Source organism: Elephantulus edwardii, unplaced genomic scaffold (genome assembly GCF_000299155.1).
Source record: "Elephantulus edwardii isolate Elephantulus edwardi_28Jun2011 unplaced genomic scaffold, EleEdw1.0 scaffold00012, whole genome shotgun sequence".
NCBI classification, from domain to species: Eukaryota; Metazoa; Chordata; class Mammalia; order Macroscelidea; family Macroscelididae; genus Elephantulus; species Elephantulus edwardii.
In genome coordinates this window covers 27,050,525-27,063,928 of record NW_006399762.1, presented here as the reverse complement: position 1 = coordinate 27,063,928, position 13,404 = coordinate 27,050,525, and the positions used below count along the sequence as shown (strand labels likewise).

The 13,404-nt window shown below is 37.3% G+C and overlaps 1 protein-coding gene across 1 annotated transcript in view; it reads right to left on the bottom strand.

The window, feature by feature from the left end:
* PAPSS1 (3'-phosphoadenosine 5'-phosphosulfate synthase 1) overlaps nucleotides 1-13,404 on the bottom strand; it is a 168,553-nt gene that overhangs the window by 98,405 nt on the left and 56,744 nt on the right. Inside the window, exon 5 of the mRNA XM_006881106.1 lies at nucleotides 13,142-13,260. Within this exon, the coding sequence (XP_006881168.1) occupies nucleotides 13,142-13,260 (119 nt within the window). The remainder of the gene's footprint in view (nucleotides 1-13,141; nucleotides 13,261-13,404) is intronic.

Below are 13,404 nucleotides of genomic sequence, written 5' to 3'. Positions count from 1 at the left end.
TCTCCAAGTACTGATCCCACCTTGCAACATGTCCAAAGTATGTCAGAGGAATCTTCAGAATCTTTGCCTCCAAAGAGCAGCCTGGCCTTACCCTCTCCAGGACGAACTTGTTTGTTCTCCTAGCAGCCCATAGTATATTCAATACTCTTCTCCAGCACCACAGCTCAAAGGCATCGATTCTCTATCCATCCCTAGCCATTGTCTAGACTGAAACTGCCTTGGTCCTAGCAGTCAGGAAATCAGGGGACACATTGCATTGGAAAACTCTGCAGTCGGGGACCTCTTCAAATTACAGAAAAGCAATGATGTCAGTTTGAAGGCTAAGGAGTACCTGATTCAGATTATGGTCTTTACAGTCACTTGCTATGTAGCTGAAAGCTAGACATGAATAAGGGATAAAAGAAGAACTGACAATATCTTTGAAGACAGAAAAACAAGTGAAAAAGCATCTATGGAGTATCTTTCGATCTAGGTTGGATTCAACAGACCATTTTTACTTGATTTCCAACATCTTCAGAATCAGCTCAGACACTGATGAATAGCAAGCACTGACAGCTCCATTGCAGGGTCAAGGTGATCTCGTGTGTGTGTGTGTGTGTGTGTGTGTGTGTGTGTGTGTGTGTGTGTGTGTGTGTGTGTTGTCAGTACATTTTCTTTCCATTCTTAGATTTTTTTATTTTCTTTTTTTCTTCTAGTTTATTTACAATTTTCAAATACAAATTCAAAAAAACCCTTTCAATTTCCCTCCCCCTCTCCCCCCATCAAATCGTACAACCCAATGATTAATCCCCCCCTTCCCCTGCATATCCTCATGCCCCTGCTTCCAGCTTCTCCCACCCCTCCTGGATCCTTATACTCATCCTACAACAACAGTTTTATAAAATTTTTATCCTTGTGGGACCGAGTTAGTACACTCTGCATAATAATCTCCAGTCCCTCCCAAGTTAGGTAATAATTTACAAAGTTATTGTTCCTGCATGCTGCATAATATTCCATTGTCTGAACGTACCATAATTTCTCAATCCTTTCATTTGTGTTTGGACATTTGGGCTGTTCCCATGTTCTTGCACCATGAAAGAAAAGGCCTATCTATATGTTTCTACAAGATAGACACAGTGACTACAGCAAAGGGCTCAAGTGTGTTGGAGGTGGTGAAGAAGGCACAGGATAGGGTAGATTTCAGATCTGTTCTTCACAGGGTCACTATGAGTCATATTCAACTTGACAGAACCTAACAACAAATAACATCTGCTTCTAGAATGATTACAGCCAAGAAGATGCTACAGAACAGTTCAACTCTGGAACACACTGAGTCACAATGAGTCAGAATCACCTCAACAACACACAACTACTCTAATAACCCAAAATCACATTGATTTAGCAGGAAGGTTTTTAGTAATATGTTGCCATAATGCTTTGTATGTCTGCATGCAAAAGCAATAATCACTTTATTTTTCCAAAAAGGAAGAATGACTTTTATCCTTACTTTTAAGTCACAAAAAATATTTCCATTACAAACATTTCACAAAATTCTTCCCATTTTAACATTTACATCCAGTAATATTTTTAAAAGCATCAAAGCCTCACAAACTAAGAAACAAATTTTTTCTGATGCCTAACCAGAACCAAAATAAAGTTCAAGGGGTTGCTACTCTTTTCAGCTTTCAGAAATATCCATAAAGTGACTATTCCTGGAATCAACACAAGCATAACAGCATAAATCTAGAGGGGAATATGGAGTACTTTTTGCTCAGAAGAAGTAAATCCCAAGTAGGTCTCATGTAGTGACTAAAGGATTGAGTATATCAAAAATATATTAAGCATTTTAAAACACAAAAATAGTCATTTTCTAGGACACTAGCAAAAAATCTCCTCAGTTTCTAAAAGCACTAACAGGTACAAAACTACCTCAAATAGAGACATAATATGCAGACTGTCTTTGTCACACAAGCAACTCATTTTATTTGAAATTCATTACAGGTTCCAGACTCTAGAGTCAGCTCTTAGAAAAATGTGTTGTCAACTTGCTGCAAGCTTTTATAAAGTCCTTACTTCAGAAAATTGCTCTTTTAAAATAAAAATGGATTATAGGCCAGGCGAGTAACAAGTCTTCAGTTAACTAATCAACATTTTACCTAAACACCTCACCTGCAACCTCTGAGCTCCAGGCACCAGCACTAGGTACCAAGGGGGTAAACTCTACAGAAGGGTTCCTGGGAGTCCTCCTGAGTAAACAGCAATTCACACTATCATTAATGAGGGTTAAATTCTAGAATCTAGAAACAGTTACATATTAGGAATTTAAAAACATTAAGGTAATGTTTAATGCGCAATATGAGTGCCCACATCAATTTGTGGTCCACTGAACAAAGCCTGAGGTCTCACCAATGCTGAATTCATGTTGTACCTCTGACAATTGTTGGTTTTAAAACTAGAAAACAGGCAAAACAAATAACACTCACCACCTGGAAAGAGTAGCTCTTGGCTTCTCATTATAATCTTTCTAATGAACTTAGAACATGTTAGTAAACACAGTGAAGCCACATTTTAAGTTCTTCTTTCAAGTATTCGCTGCACTTTTTCCCTTAAGTCAAATCTGCTCAACAGATTTGAATACTTGGGCTCATTCATATTTTTATGTAACTATTAAATTTCTATTATCTAAACTACAAGCATCCAAAGCATGAACACCAAACGACATTCAGACAAACTTTTAAAACTCAACTGCAAAGTCTGGTTTTTATATGCAGTATAAAATCCATTTAGAGCACTAAACCATCATTTTGTAAAAAAAGACAAACCTTTAAATAATTTATAGCACTAGTAAATCTAGAGTTCCTGGTAGATTTAAAAACAGTATTTTAAATATCACTTTAGATTAAAACCAGCAGCAAGAAGCCTACTTCCTCGTCATAACCCACCAAGTCAGAAAGCAATACTAGCAGGCCATCTAGTGACCATTCTGAGGGTTGGGGGAAAAACCTGAATTCCAACTTCCTCAATATTTAGTGGTATCTTCTAATTTCTTGGTAAGTACATACTATATGAAGGATGTCAGGAAAATGAAGATGGATAAACAGTTTAATCTTTAGAAGAATGAGCATGATATTTTAATATCTCTATCAAAACACATAGATCACATCTAGACAGAGGATCAGTAATATTCTAAGACCTCCATCATGTTATGTATATCTAGGAGTGAAAAATGCAATTCAACGTTATTGTCATTAGGAAGTCATCTGTTATGGCTTATGCCTAGATTACTACAGAGAAGGCATTTAATACAGAAAATGCATATTATACCAATTTCCTTTATTGATTTGGTATAAAAACTGCCGTAGGCAAAGAACTCCTTGCGATATTCATTGGTTGATTAATAACTTGATGCTCACTTGAGAATTAAAGTTTATGAGAAAAACAAAGAATGAGAATAAATGTTGGATCATACATGCTTGTACATTTCATACACACTAATCCTTTACGTATGCATAATATATACCCCGATATATATTTTTGAAGCAAGAGTGGCATCCATTTCCTAAATAACATGCCTCTGGAAACTACGAATTTTGATAAATGTCGATTGTTATAGAAAGGCCTTTTGTTTATAGAGTCGTTATGAGTAATGCTTGACTTGCAGGCAATCAACAACAACAAATATATATTTATTTATTTAATTTGAACAGTATATACACATATCTTTTATTCCTTCAATAAATATTTTTAAATTTCAGCTCAGTTGGCCTAGTAGGTAAGAAGTTGCACTGCCAACCTAAAAGCAGGCATTCAAATCTACTACCTGCTCCAAGGGACCAACATGAGTTATCTCTTCTCATGTGAGACCCCTAGAGGGTCAACTATGAGCTGGTTCCAACTAGACAGCAATGAGTAAGTGAGTCAGCATGTTGTAGAAAAATATCAATATATTTTTACATATGATTTATTATTCTATATTCTATAAATTAAATCAAGGTGAAAAGTGCAAAATATAAGCCCACAAGGCAGTAACTGTCATTGTTTTACTCAAAGCCATACATACATCTAGTGCTTCTAAAAGTACCTAGTGTATACAGCACTCAGTATCTGTTAAATTAACAAGTTGCTGTAAATGACGGCAAATGTGTTTCTAAGCACAGTCGTCAATTTAAAAGTGTGCGGCAATGTGTTTAACTAACAAAGTCAAGCAGTTACAACACAGAAATACATGTTTTCACTAGGAAGTGAACTTAGTCACTTAGGAAAACATAACCAGGGAACTTTTTCCCAAAAAAAGAGTGTTACCAAAAGAAGGCAATTGTACTACTTTGAGAGAAAAATAATTTTTAAAAGAAACCTCTTCTATCTTAAACTACACAGCCAGAACAATTTCAGGTTATAGATAGGATTATACTGAACTTAAAGTATGATAAGAACACTGAAGAAAATATGTGTCAAAGGCAAACAGAAATGACTGTAGATTCCTCGATGTAAAATCCATTTAGTCCATGGGCAGTTATTTAATTTCACTGAAATATGTATGAATTTACTGTATGATTTACTGTATGAATAAAAGTAGTTGACATATATAAAATACCAAGCACAAAGTTGACTGGAAAAACTACTTTAATAATTCAAGTGAGGAACAGGCTGATAACTAAACTAGAAAGAGGTCACTTTCTCCTAGAGTCTAACTATCAGTGCATTTAAAGACACAAACACCCAGCATATATATCCTTTAAAATAAGTACATGTTATTTCTTATCTGTCTCCTTTAAATTGTCACTGAAATGGATTCTACTCAGGTTATTTAGAAGACATAATACAGATTAATACATACTTGTGTAAGAAAAGGACTAATTAGTATAATCATTAATTAGAAGCAAAGAATTAGAAACGAGGCATCTACAAGGACCACAGAGACCAAGGCAAGCAATGGAACACATGCACATACAACATTACAGTCTAATACATAAGGATAACTTTAAAAAAGAAGCCTGAAAAAAAAAGCCTGAAACCAAACTTTGAAGAACTTTACTTAGCCACAAATCAGTTATTACACAAACAACAGGTGGAAAATCAATAAATGACTTCAAGTAAAAAGAAGGAAGAGATTAGACCACAGCAGAAAGAGGATTCTGTGAACAATCCAGGTCAGGATAGAAGGCAAAGAGAACTAGAAGCAGCATGGTAGCCAGTTAATACTGCAAGCACATTTCAAGCTCACCAACCCCTACCCCCTTAAAAAAAACAAAGCAAGAAGCATGTTATATGGCTAAAGGGTCAAATCCAAAAAGGTCATACCTTGCTATTCTAAGTTTATAGGTATAAAGAAATGGTTAAGAATTGAGCTGTAAAAGAAGAAAGGGAAGGATATATCTAACTGCAGTCCTAATCACACTTTAAATAATCACCTAGTTAACAATCTGAAGTACCTGGAATTAACGGTAGTCTATAAAAGGGCTTCAGAGAGTCATGAGATTCCAATAACTATATATAAAAAGGAATACATGTGAACTTGTCTAGGCTTTTTTCAAAGAATTACTAATTAGAGTAAAAACAACAAACAATAATAATAGCTTTTTAATATTGGTAAGACAAAAATATTAAGCTAAAAAATGTTATGTACACTATATAAAAAATAGAATCAAAGCACATAAAAATAAAAGAAAAATACTGGAAAACATAATTTCAACTAAAATGACACAGAGTTACTATCAATGCTTAGAAAAAAAATATTTCATACACATTTACAAGGAAACTTTAGAAGACTCAATAGTGCAATAAAGAATAAGAACAGACAATTCACAGAAAATGAAACATAGACAGGGCCCAGAATCCTGCCTTGACACAAAACTCACCCCACCTGAGATTCTTATTACATTCAAAGCCCTTCAGATAAGAAAAAGAATTCCTACATTGGCCTATCCAGCTTCAAGTTCTACCTGAAACTAAAGCTAGACCAAGAAAAGTCAAGAACTATCCCCCACCTTCAGCATACACCTACTACTACATTAATAAGCCAGAGCAATATACTGCTGAGTAGACTAAGAACAGAGAGAAATACTTTGTGCAATTGCAAGCACAAAAGAACGCTTAAATCTGAAAATAAAGCAGGAACACAGAAAAATCTTTAAAATGTTATCCTGAGGTATATTAAGTGTAACTACAGAATAACAAAGTCAACTCCAACTGAGCTACTCACTAAATTAACTCAACCTTCTAAACTAATAGTGTGACAGAAGTGTGTCCAGGGCAAAAATACTATTTACCTCAATCTCTGATATTCTAAGAACAAAGTCTGGCATTCAATTTATTATTTTTTAATTACAAGTCCATTAAAAATCAAGAAAAGGAGCGCACTATCAAATAAAGAAGGCAACCCTCAAATAGAAGTGACTCACATCTTGAAACAAAAGTCAAGACTTTAAAATAACTATATTCACCTGATGTAGTAGTCTGTGGTGAGATGCACTGCTAACTCAATGACTGTATGCCTCCAGTGGTTCAAATGCATCAGTGGCTCCACAAGAGAAAGATGAGCAATTTACAGCTTAAGAAACCACTGCAGGGTCATAATGGCTTGAAATCAACTCAACAGCACTTTAATTTTTTTTAAAAGAATATTGTGGTGTTAAACTAAAAGTTGGATTTTTGTGGCTGTGGTTTTAAGACATTTAGCCTCTGGTCTCCAGCTACATTAACCGCAGGCACATAGTCTTTCAAATCAGCATCAGCTGTGGGACTAGAATATAGGAAAGAGTACTTCCCACACTGAGCAGCAAGACTTGAGGCAAGGAAGGCCTATGACTGCAAGACTCTGGTGGTAGAGAGACTGTGGCATTGCTGTAGACAAATGATGGCAAGGTGTGTCTTGAGGTTTCTTGCATTTGTGCTGGCCACAGTTAAATGTTTGGCTATTCCTGCTGGATATTTGAAGGAGAAGCTGATTTATAATTGCTATGAGGCAAACCTTGCTGAATGCTTTGGTTATAACTACTCAAAGGCAAAAACCATGCTGGATGATTTTTATTTGACTTCTGAACTAAAACTGGAATCTGGACTTGTTGAGGAATTGTACCTTGTAACTGTCGGGATAAAGCCTGGACTTTAATTGTGAGATATTCTTTGTCTCCCCTATTCTCCAATTTACTTTCCTAATAAACCCCACTGTTGATACCACAGCTGTTAAGTCTGTGAGTCAGGAATGAATAAAAGAGCTTCTTGCTTTTGGTGGGGCTCTACAGGCACTACGAGGCTGGACTACGGACTCTCTTACCTGCTTCCTGCTCTGGGGCAATGAGGGACTATGCTATTCTTATTCCCTCTGGCCCTTTCAGAAAGATGTTCATGGCCTTGTGCCTCCTTGTGCCATTTTATCCACTTTAGACAAATATGTTAAAGATCTACTGGAAAATTGAACAGGCAAAAACAGATGAAGAATTTCACAAAAGATGTAAACTATGTATGTTTTTAAAATACCAATTGGTAATAAATAATATAGAAATTTTATCAACATTATTTAAAAATTTACTTTCCAGGCTTAACAATATATTGAGTTTACTTTAAAAGAGGTAAATATAAATTGCTGAATATTGGGCATACTTGAAAAGAGATGAATATAAATTCCTGCCTATGAAAAAGCAGAAGAACAAAAATGATGAAGAAAGACTGGGTTGATATTATACAGCCTAACATATAATATTGCCATTGTCTAGGTGGACAATGAATAAAGAAGTCTCAACATAAGAGAGAATACGTCAAAAGAAATATCGGGAGAGAAAATAGCCAAGAATTTCCAGAAAATTATAAAAAAGGCAAATCATTGACCCAGAAAAGTCAGAAACTCCAAAGCCCCAAAGTACATCACATTAAAACTGCTAAAAAACAAAGATAGCAGCTATTGCTGCCAGCTTAGGGCCTGTGTCAGGAAAAGGAAGTATTACTCATATACAGTGCCGCCCAAAGGTAATAAAGGAGGTCAGAATTGCTTCCACTGTGGAAAGCTGGGCCACTTCAGTAGACAGGGTCACAGACGAGAACCACAGATAGGCAAGGGAGTAGAGAGGAAGTTCCCACTCACTTGTTTTAAGTGTGGCTCTGAAGGACACTTGGCCAAGGGCGGCCCACATCAGGTCCTCGTGGCTCACAGGACTGACAGGCTCCAGCTCCCAGCTGGAAACAAAGGAGGATGCTTCAATGATTTAGATCCTCCCAAAAGAACTGTGGGCGAGCATTAACATTACTGGTAAGTATATTCACTTTCTCCTGGACACAAGAGTCTACTATCTGGTCCTAAAAGCTTTCTGAGGTCCTAACTCTTCTCACTATTTCTTAGTTGTTGGAATTGATGGAAAACCTCATAGGCAGTTCCTTAGTTCACCTCCGCCTTGCATGTGGACTTCCGGGTTGTAAAACAACCCAGTGGTAGATGGAATTTGCTCCAGGACTTAAGAACAATGGATGACATAGTTGAACCTCTACATCTTGTGATCCCTAAACTTTATACTGTAATAGACAAAGTGCTAGTCAATAGGCCTTTTATTGTAAGAACTACCTTCCCTCTGTAACTTGACCGGTGCCACTGACTCATGTACTTTTAACTTGTTAGTTAAATTTGTGTCTTCTAAGCTGCAACACTTCCATGTTACATCGTCAAGGATATGAACATGTACGGCCAAGCACAATCAATAAGAGTGCATCTAAATTCCAAAATCAATCTCCATAATAGTCTATGTGTTTCCTATTGCCAAAGGGGCCCTTTAGAGTAGTGAGAGAAGATCTTCACCCTGAAACCTACAGCGTCCCTTTACAGCAGGAAGTAGCTAAGAGAATACGCCATCCCCTTTTCCCTATGAATCAGGGTGAAGTCTCTCTCACGGAGGTGGTGATAGGGAATGGCAAAGGACACACTGACAAAGGGAGATTAATCAGAACTGGCTTTGACAAGCACTGTGGCAATTGGACAATTAAAACAGACTTTCAAGAGGGGAAAAAGAAGAACAAACTGGGGAGGAGGGTAGAGAAAATAGTGCAACAATGAATGAAAACCCCAAATCTCTGTAAATGTTCATTAAAATGAATAAAATTTAATTTAAAAAAAGATAATGATAAAATCTGAATTTGGAAAAAGAGGCATTCTAAATAAAAAAACAAAGAGAAGAACTCTATCAGACTTTTCCAGGGAGCCCTGGGGATATGATATAGTCCATTGGATGTTGCACCGAGAACCAAAAGGCTGCGCCTCCAAGGGAGAAAGGCAATCTCCTCTCAGAATTATTTACACCATCAGAAACTTGATGGAAGGTCACTCACTATGAGTCATAGTCAACTCAATGATACATAACAGCAGTAATAATTAAAAATAATGCAAGTTAGAAGATGTGGTAGGCATTTCGAAAATGACTTTTTTATTCATTGCCTTAGTCCCCCACTCTCAACCCAGGGGCATGGTCTCCTGCTTCCTCAACTGCTCACCCTTGATCAGTGTCCTTTACATCGTCAACAGTTGCAAGGCCAACACAGGGTGCACTAACCAGACTAAAGGGAGACTGTGCTGAGTGCCTGATGGAGCCCTGGAGACAGAACGAGAGTTAATGGTTAGGCTTGATGGTTGACTGAAGGAGCTGACTGGTGACTGCTATAAGATAAAGCTAGCTGGACAACTGGGGAAATCAGCGGCTTCTTGCATTTGTGTTGCTGGACTGAACCAGGACTTTCCACTTGTTGACTGAGACGCCATCTGAACTAACAGGAATTGTGTCTTCTTGTTTATCTGGCTTGAGACGGCTGTTCACTAAACCTGGACTTTCACTGTGTGCTATCCTTTGCCTCCTCTACCCCCTCAACCTTATTTCCCTAATAAATCTCTTAACTATAGGTAGAAAAAGAGATTGTTTGTTGATCATTTGCAAAGAACTACAGACTCAGTGATTGATGACAAGTAGGTGCAACAGATTGGGGGCTCATGTCTGGGCTTAGAGGGATCAGTTTTATAGTCTATACTATAAAACTTTTTTTTGTTGTTGATGGAGACAATTCCCCTTTGTGGAGTTAGTAAACATCAGACTCAGGCTTCCGCACACTGCCTTTGTCCCTTTTACAAGAGGGCCATTATAGTGTAAAAGGTTTCTTGTTCAAATGACTTTTTTAGGCCATTGCCTTTGACTTCTGACTTTGCCATACGGCTGGGTAGGAACAACTACACCCATCAGGCTTAAAGTAAGTAGGTTTAGTCATAGAATACAAGAATCTTGTCATCAGTAAGAAAGAAGAAGCAGAGAATGCAGTGCTCATCCTTCAGGGCCAGTCAGATCAGGACCTAGAACAGAATCGCAGCAACAGCAGAGAAGCACAGACCAAGCTGAGATAGAGCTGACCTGGGACAGCTATCCCATAGAGTCAGAGACACACTCAATAAGATATACAGGGGAATAATCATCGTACCACTGAAATATCCATTACTGCTTTATGGCTGTGGTGGTGGTGGTATACTGTAGAGTAGGAAACAACCATTTCTACCTTGTGAATAACAAATTATTTTCAAAGTCTTAAAACCCTTTGTAAGCTAAACTGTAATAAAACGATAGCATTCTTTTGAAAACTAACTTGACAACACAGATCGCACATGACAGAATTACCCAAATAATGTTAACCAGCAGAAACCCTAGTGGCACAGGGATTAAGAACTGGACTGCCAACTAAAAATGGACTGTTCAAACCCACCAGTTGCTAGAGAAGGAAATGCAGCATTTGCTTCGACAAAGGTTTTCATCCTTAAAAAAAAAACCCTAAGAGGCAGCTTTATTCTATCTAGTACACTGGTAAAAAAACTACCAGAAATTCAAGCAGGATTTAAAAGAGGCCATGATACCAGGGCAATCATTGCTAATGTCAAGGCAGAGACTATCAGAAACTGTGTTTCATTGTCTTTGAGTTGTGGTGTTGGAGAAGAGTACTGAATATCCCATGGAACAAACTATGTTGAAGAAAGTGCAACGAGAGTGCTCCTTAGAAGCAAAGATGGTAGAACTTTTGGGGCATGTTAGTAAGAGGAGCCAGTCCTTGTAAAAGGACATCATGCTATAAAAGGTGGAGGGTCAGTGAAAGACAGAAAGAGCCTCCACAAGACGGACTGACACAGCAACTCTAACAACAGGCTCAAGTATATCAGAGATGGTGAGGCTGGCACAGGATAGGACAGGATTCAGATCCCTTATTTGTAGGGTTGCCATGAGTTGTAGTCGACTCGATGGCAACTAACAACAACTTAGGGTCACTATGAATCAGAGTCAACTCCACGGCAACACATTTGGCTGAGTTTTAGCATTTGGGCCAATAATGACACCACTAGGATTTATTTCAATAATACAGAAAAAAAAATATATGCAAAATCCTGAAGGCACTCGATTCAAGTCCACCAGTTGTTCTGCAGAAGGAAGATGGGCAATCTCTTCTCATGCGATTAACTGCCTCTGAAAACCCCGAGAGGGTCAGCTGTGGATCAGTACTGACTCAATAGTACACAATAACAACATGTGAAACTACATATAACTCATGCTTATCACCAAATACATTATATTTCAAACCCTATCAACAGATAGGAAAAATCAGATATATAAAGTCTTTCTAGACTCATTCTTCTAGGTTTCCCAATGTACTAGGTACATATTAAAAATGCAGTGTCTTACCATACTCCCTAGAAGTTATATACACATTTCTACAACTTAAGTCCCTCAAAAGAGACATGGCTTGCTAATCCCTACATTGTTAATGGCCTTGGACTGTGTCTAATGAGTTTTTACCACATATGTGATGGCGATTTTAAAAATCAGTGCTTGGGCAGCAGCTTTGCAGAGACAAGAGGGAAACCAAAACAAAGACTTTGGTAGGACTAAAGTAACAGCTCCAAAGTAAGTTAATCATAAGCTAGAGAACAAAGAGATGACGCATACAACCTCCTGGGATAAGGTCACATTGACCTACAGATATTTATCAGTGTATCTATATATACAAGTATATTAGTATACACAAAGACAAACATCAGAGCAGGACACTTAGTGATTCATGTTATTTTTATTTATTCTTCTAAAATGTATGGATCAGAGAAATAAATTAGGCAGGAAAAAAAAACAAAACAAAAAACACCCAGGATAATTCCCTGCTAGATACCTCCTGTTGTTGTTAGGTTGATCAAGGTGACTACAACTTGGAGGGATCCTACCTATCAACTACAGAGCAAAACCTTGTCATATAGAGAAAAATTCAATGGGTGCCTATCTGCAAGATACTACACATAAGTAATAAAGAAAAAAGTGAATGTGCAGTAAGAGATACTAGATCAAAGAGCTTGATTTTTATGCTCAAACTCTCTAAACAACAGTTAGGACAGAATGAAGAGCAATGACAGGCTCATCATGGTCTTTGAATCTCTACATCACAAATCCCTGGGCAGCCCTGAGCAACAAAGGTAGAGATCCCATGACCAGGGGCAGAGTAAATACTGACACAAGGCTATTCTTCCACATGAATGCAGAGCCTCTCCAACAAGAGTAAACTATTTGGTCCTCTTGTGGAGAGGTGACTTGGGAAAGGAAGTGCAGAGAAAGAAGAAGGGAAAAAAAGGTAACTTCTATTAATTCAGATTAGACTAAACCCTGAAGGATATCAGCTAATGACCCTGAGTATCTTGCATAACATCAAATCTCCATCCTTCCAGGGGCTCAGGAACCAGACCCTCCCTAGAATCCTCCCTAAAAGTCCAACTATAAGAATATCATTAAGTCATGAGAGGGAAAATGTGAATTCTCTCTAAAGACCTAGGAAAAGTTCACCAGATTATGAACATCAATTTGAAATATATAATAATGGGGCTGAAAAATCATGGCTGGATTTTTCTCTATCAATTATTTAAATGGTAAATATAATTGAACCCCCAGAGCTTCCTAAAATTTACAATGATTGGGATATTTAATAAATTATAAAAATATATTACTGCCAATATATGTAAACATATACCTAACACAATCACATATATACACATAAAACTGTTATTACTGTAAAAAAAAAATTTTAAAATATAAATGCTATTGAATATTTACACCCGTTTTTGGCTGGAGGAAGGATATGTGTTGGGTGTAATCGTAGCTTGCTGGTTTTTTCTTACCCGCTCTTGAAGAAGCTCCACAACTTGTTGGACACAATCATTTACATCACAGGAGTCTGTTTTCAGCACCAGTTCAGGAGCCTCTGGTTTTTCATACTCAGAATCAATCCCAGTGAAACCTACAAAAAGGTATCAGTAGTGAGGATTCAAATGAAAAGATAATAGATTTATTCCATCACTGCAAATACCTGCTGTATTAAAGCTTACACATGTCTCTCTAAGCTAGAGGGTTTTATTATAGCATTGAATCTTAATTTGGGGGA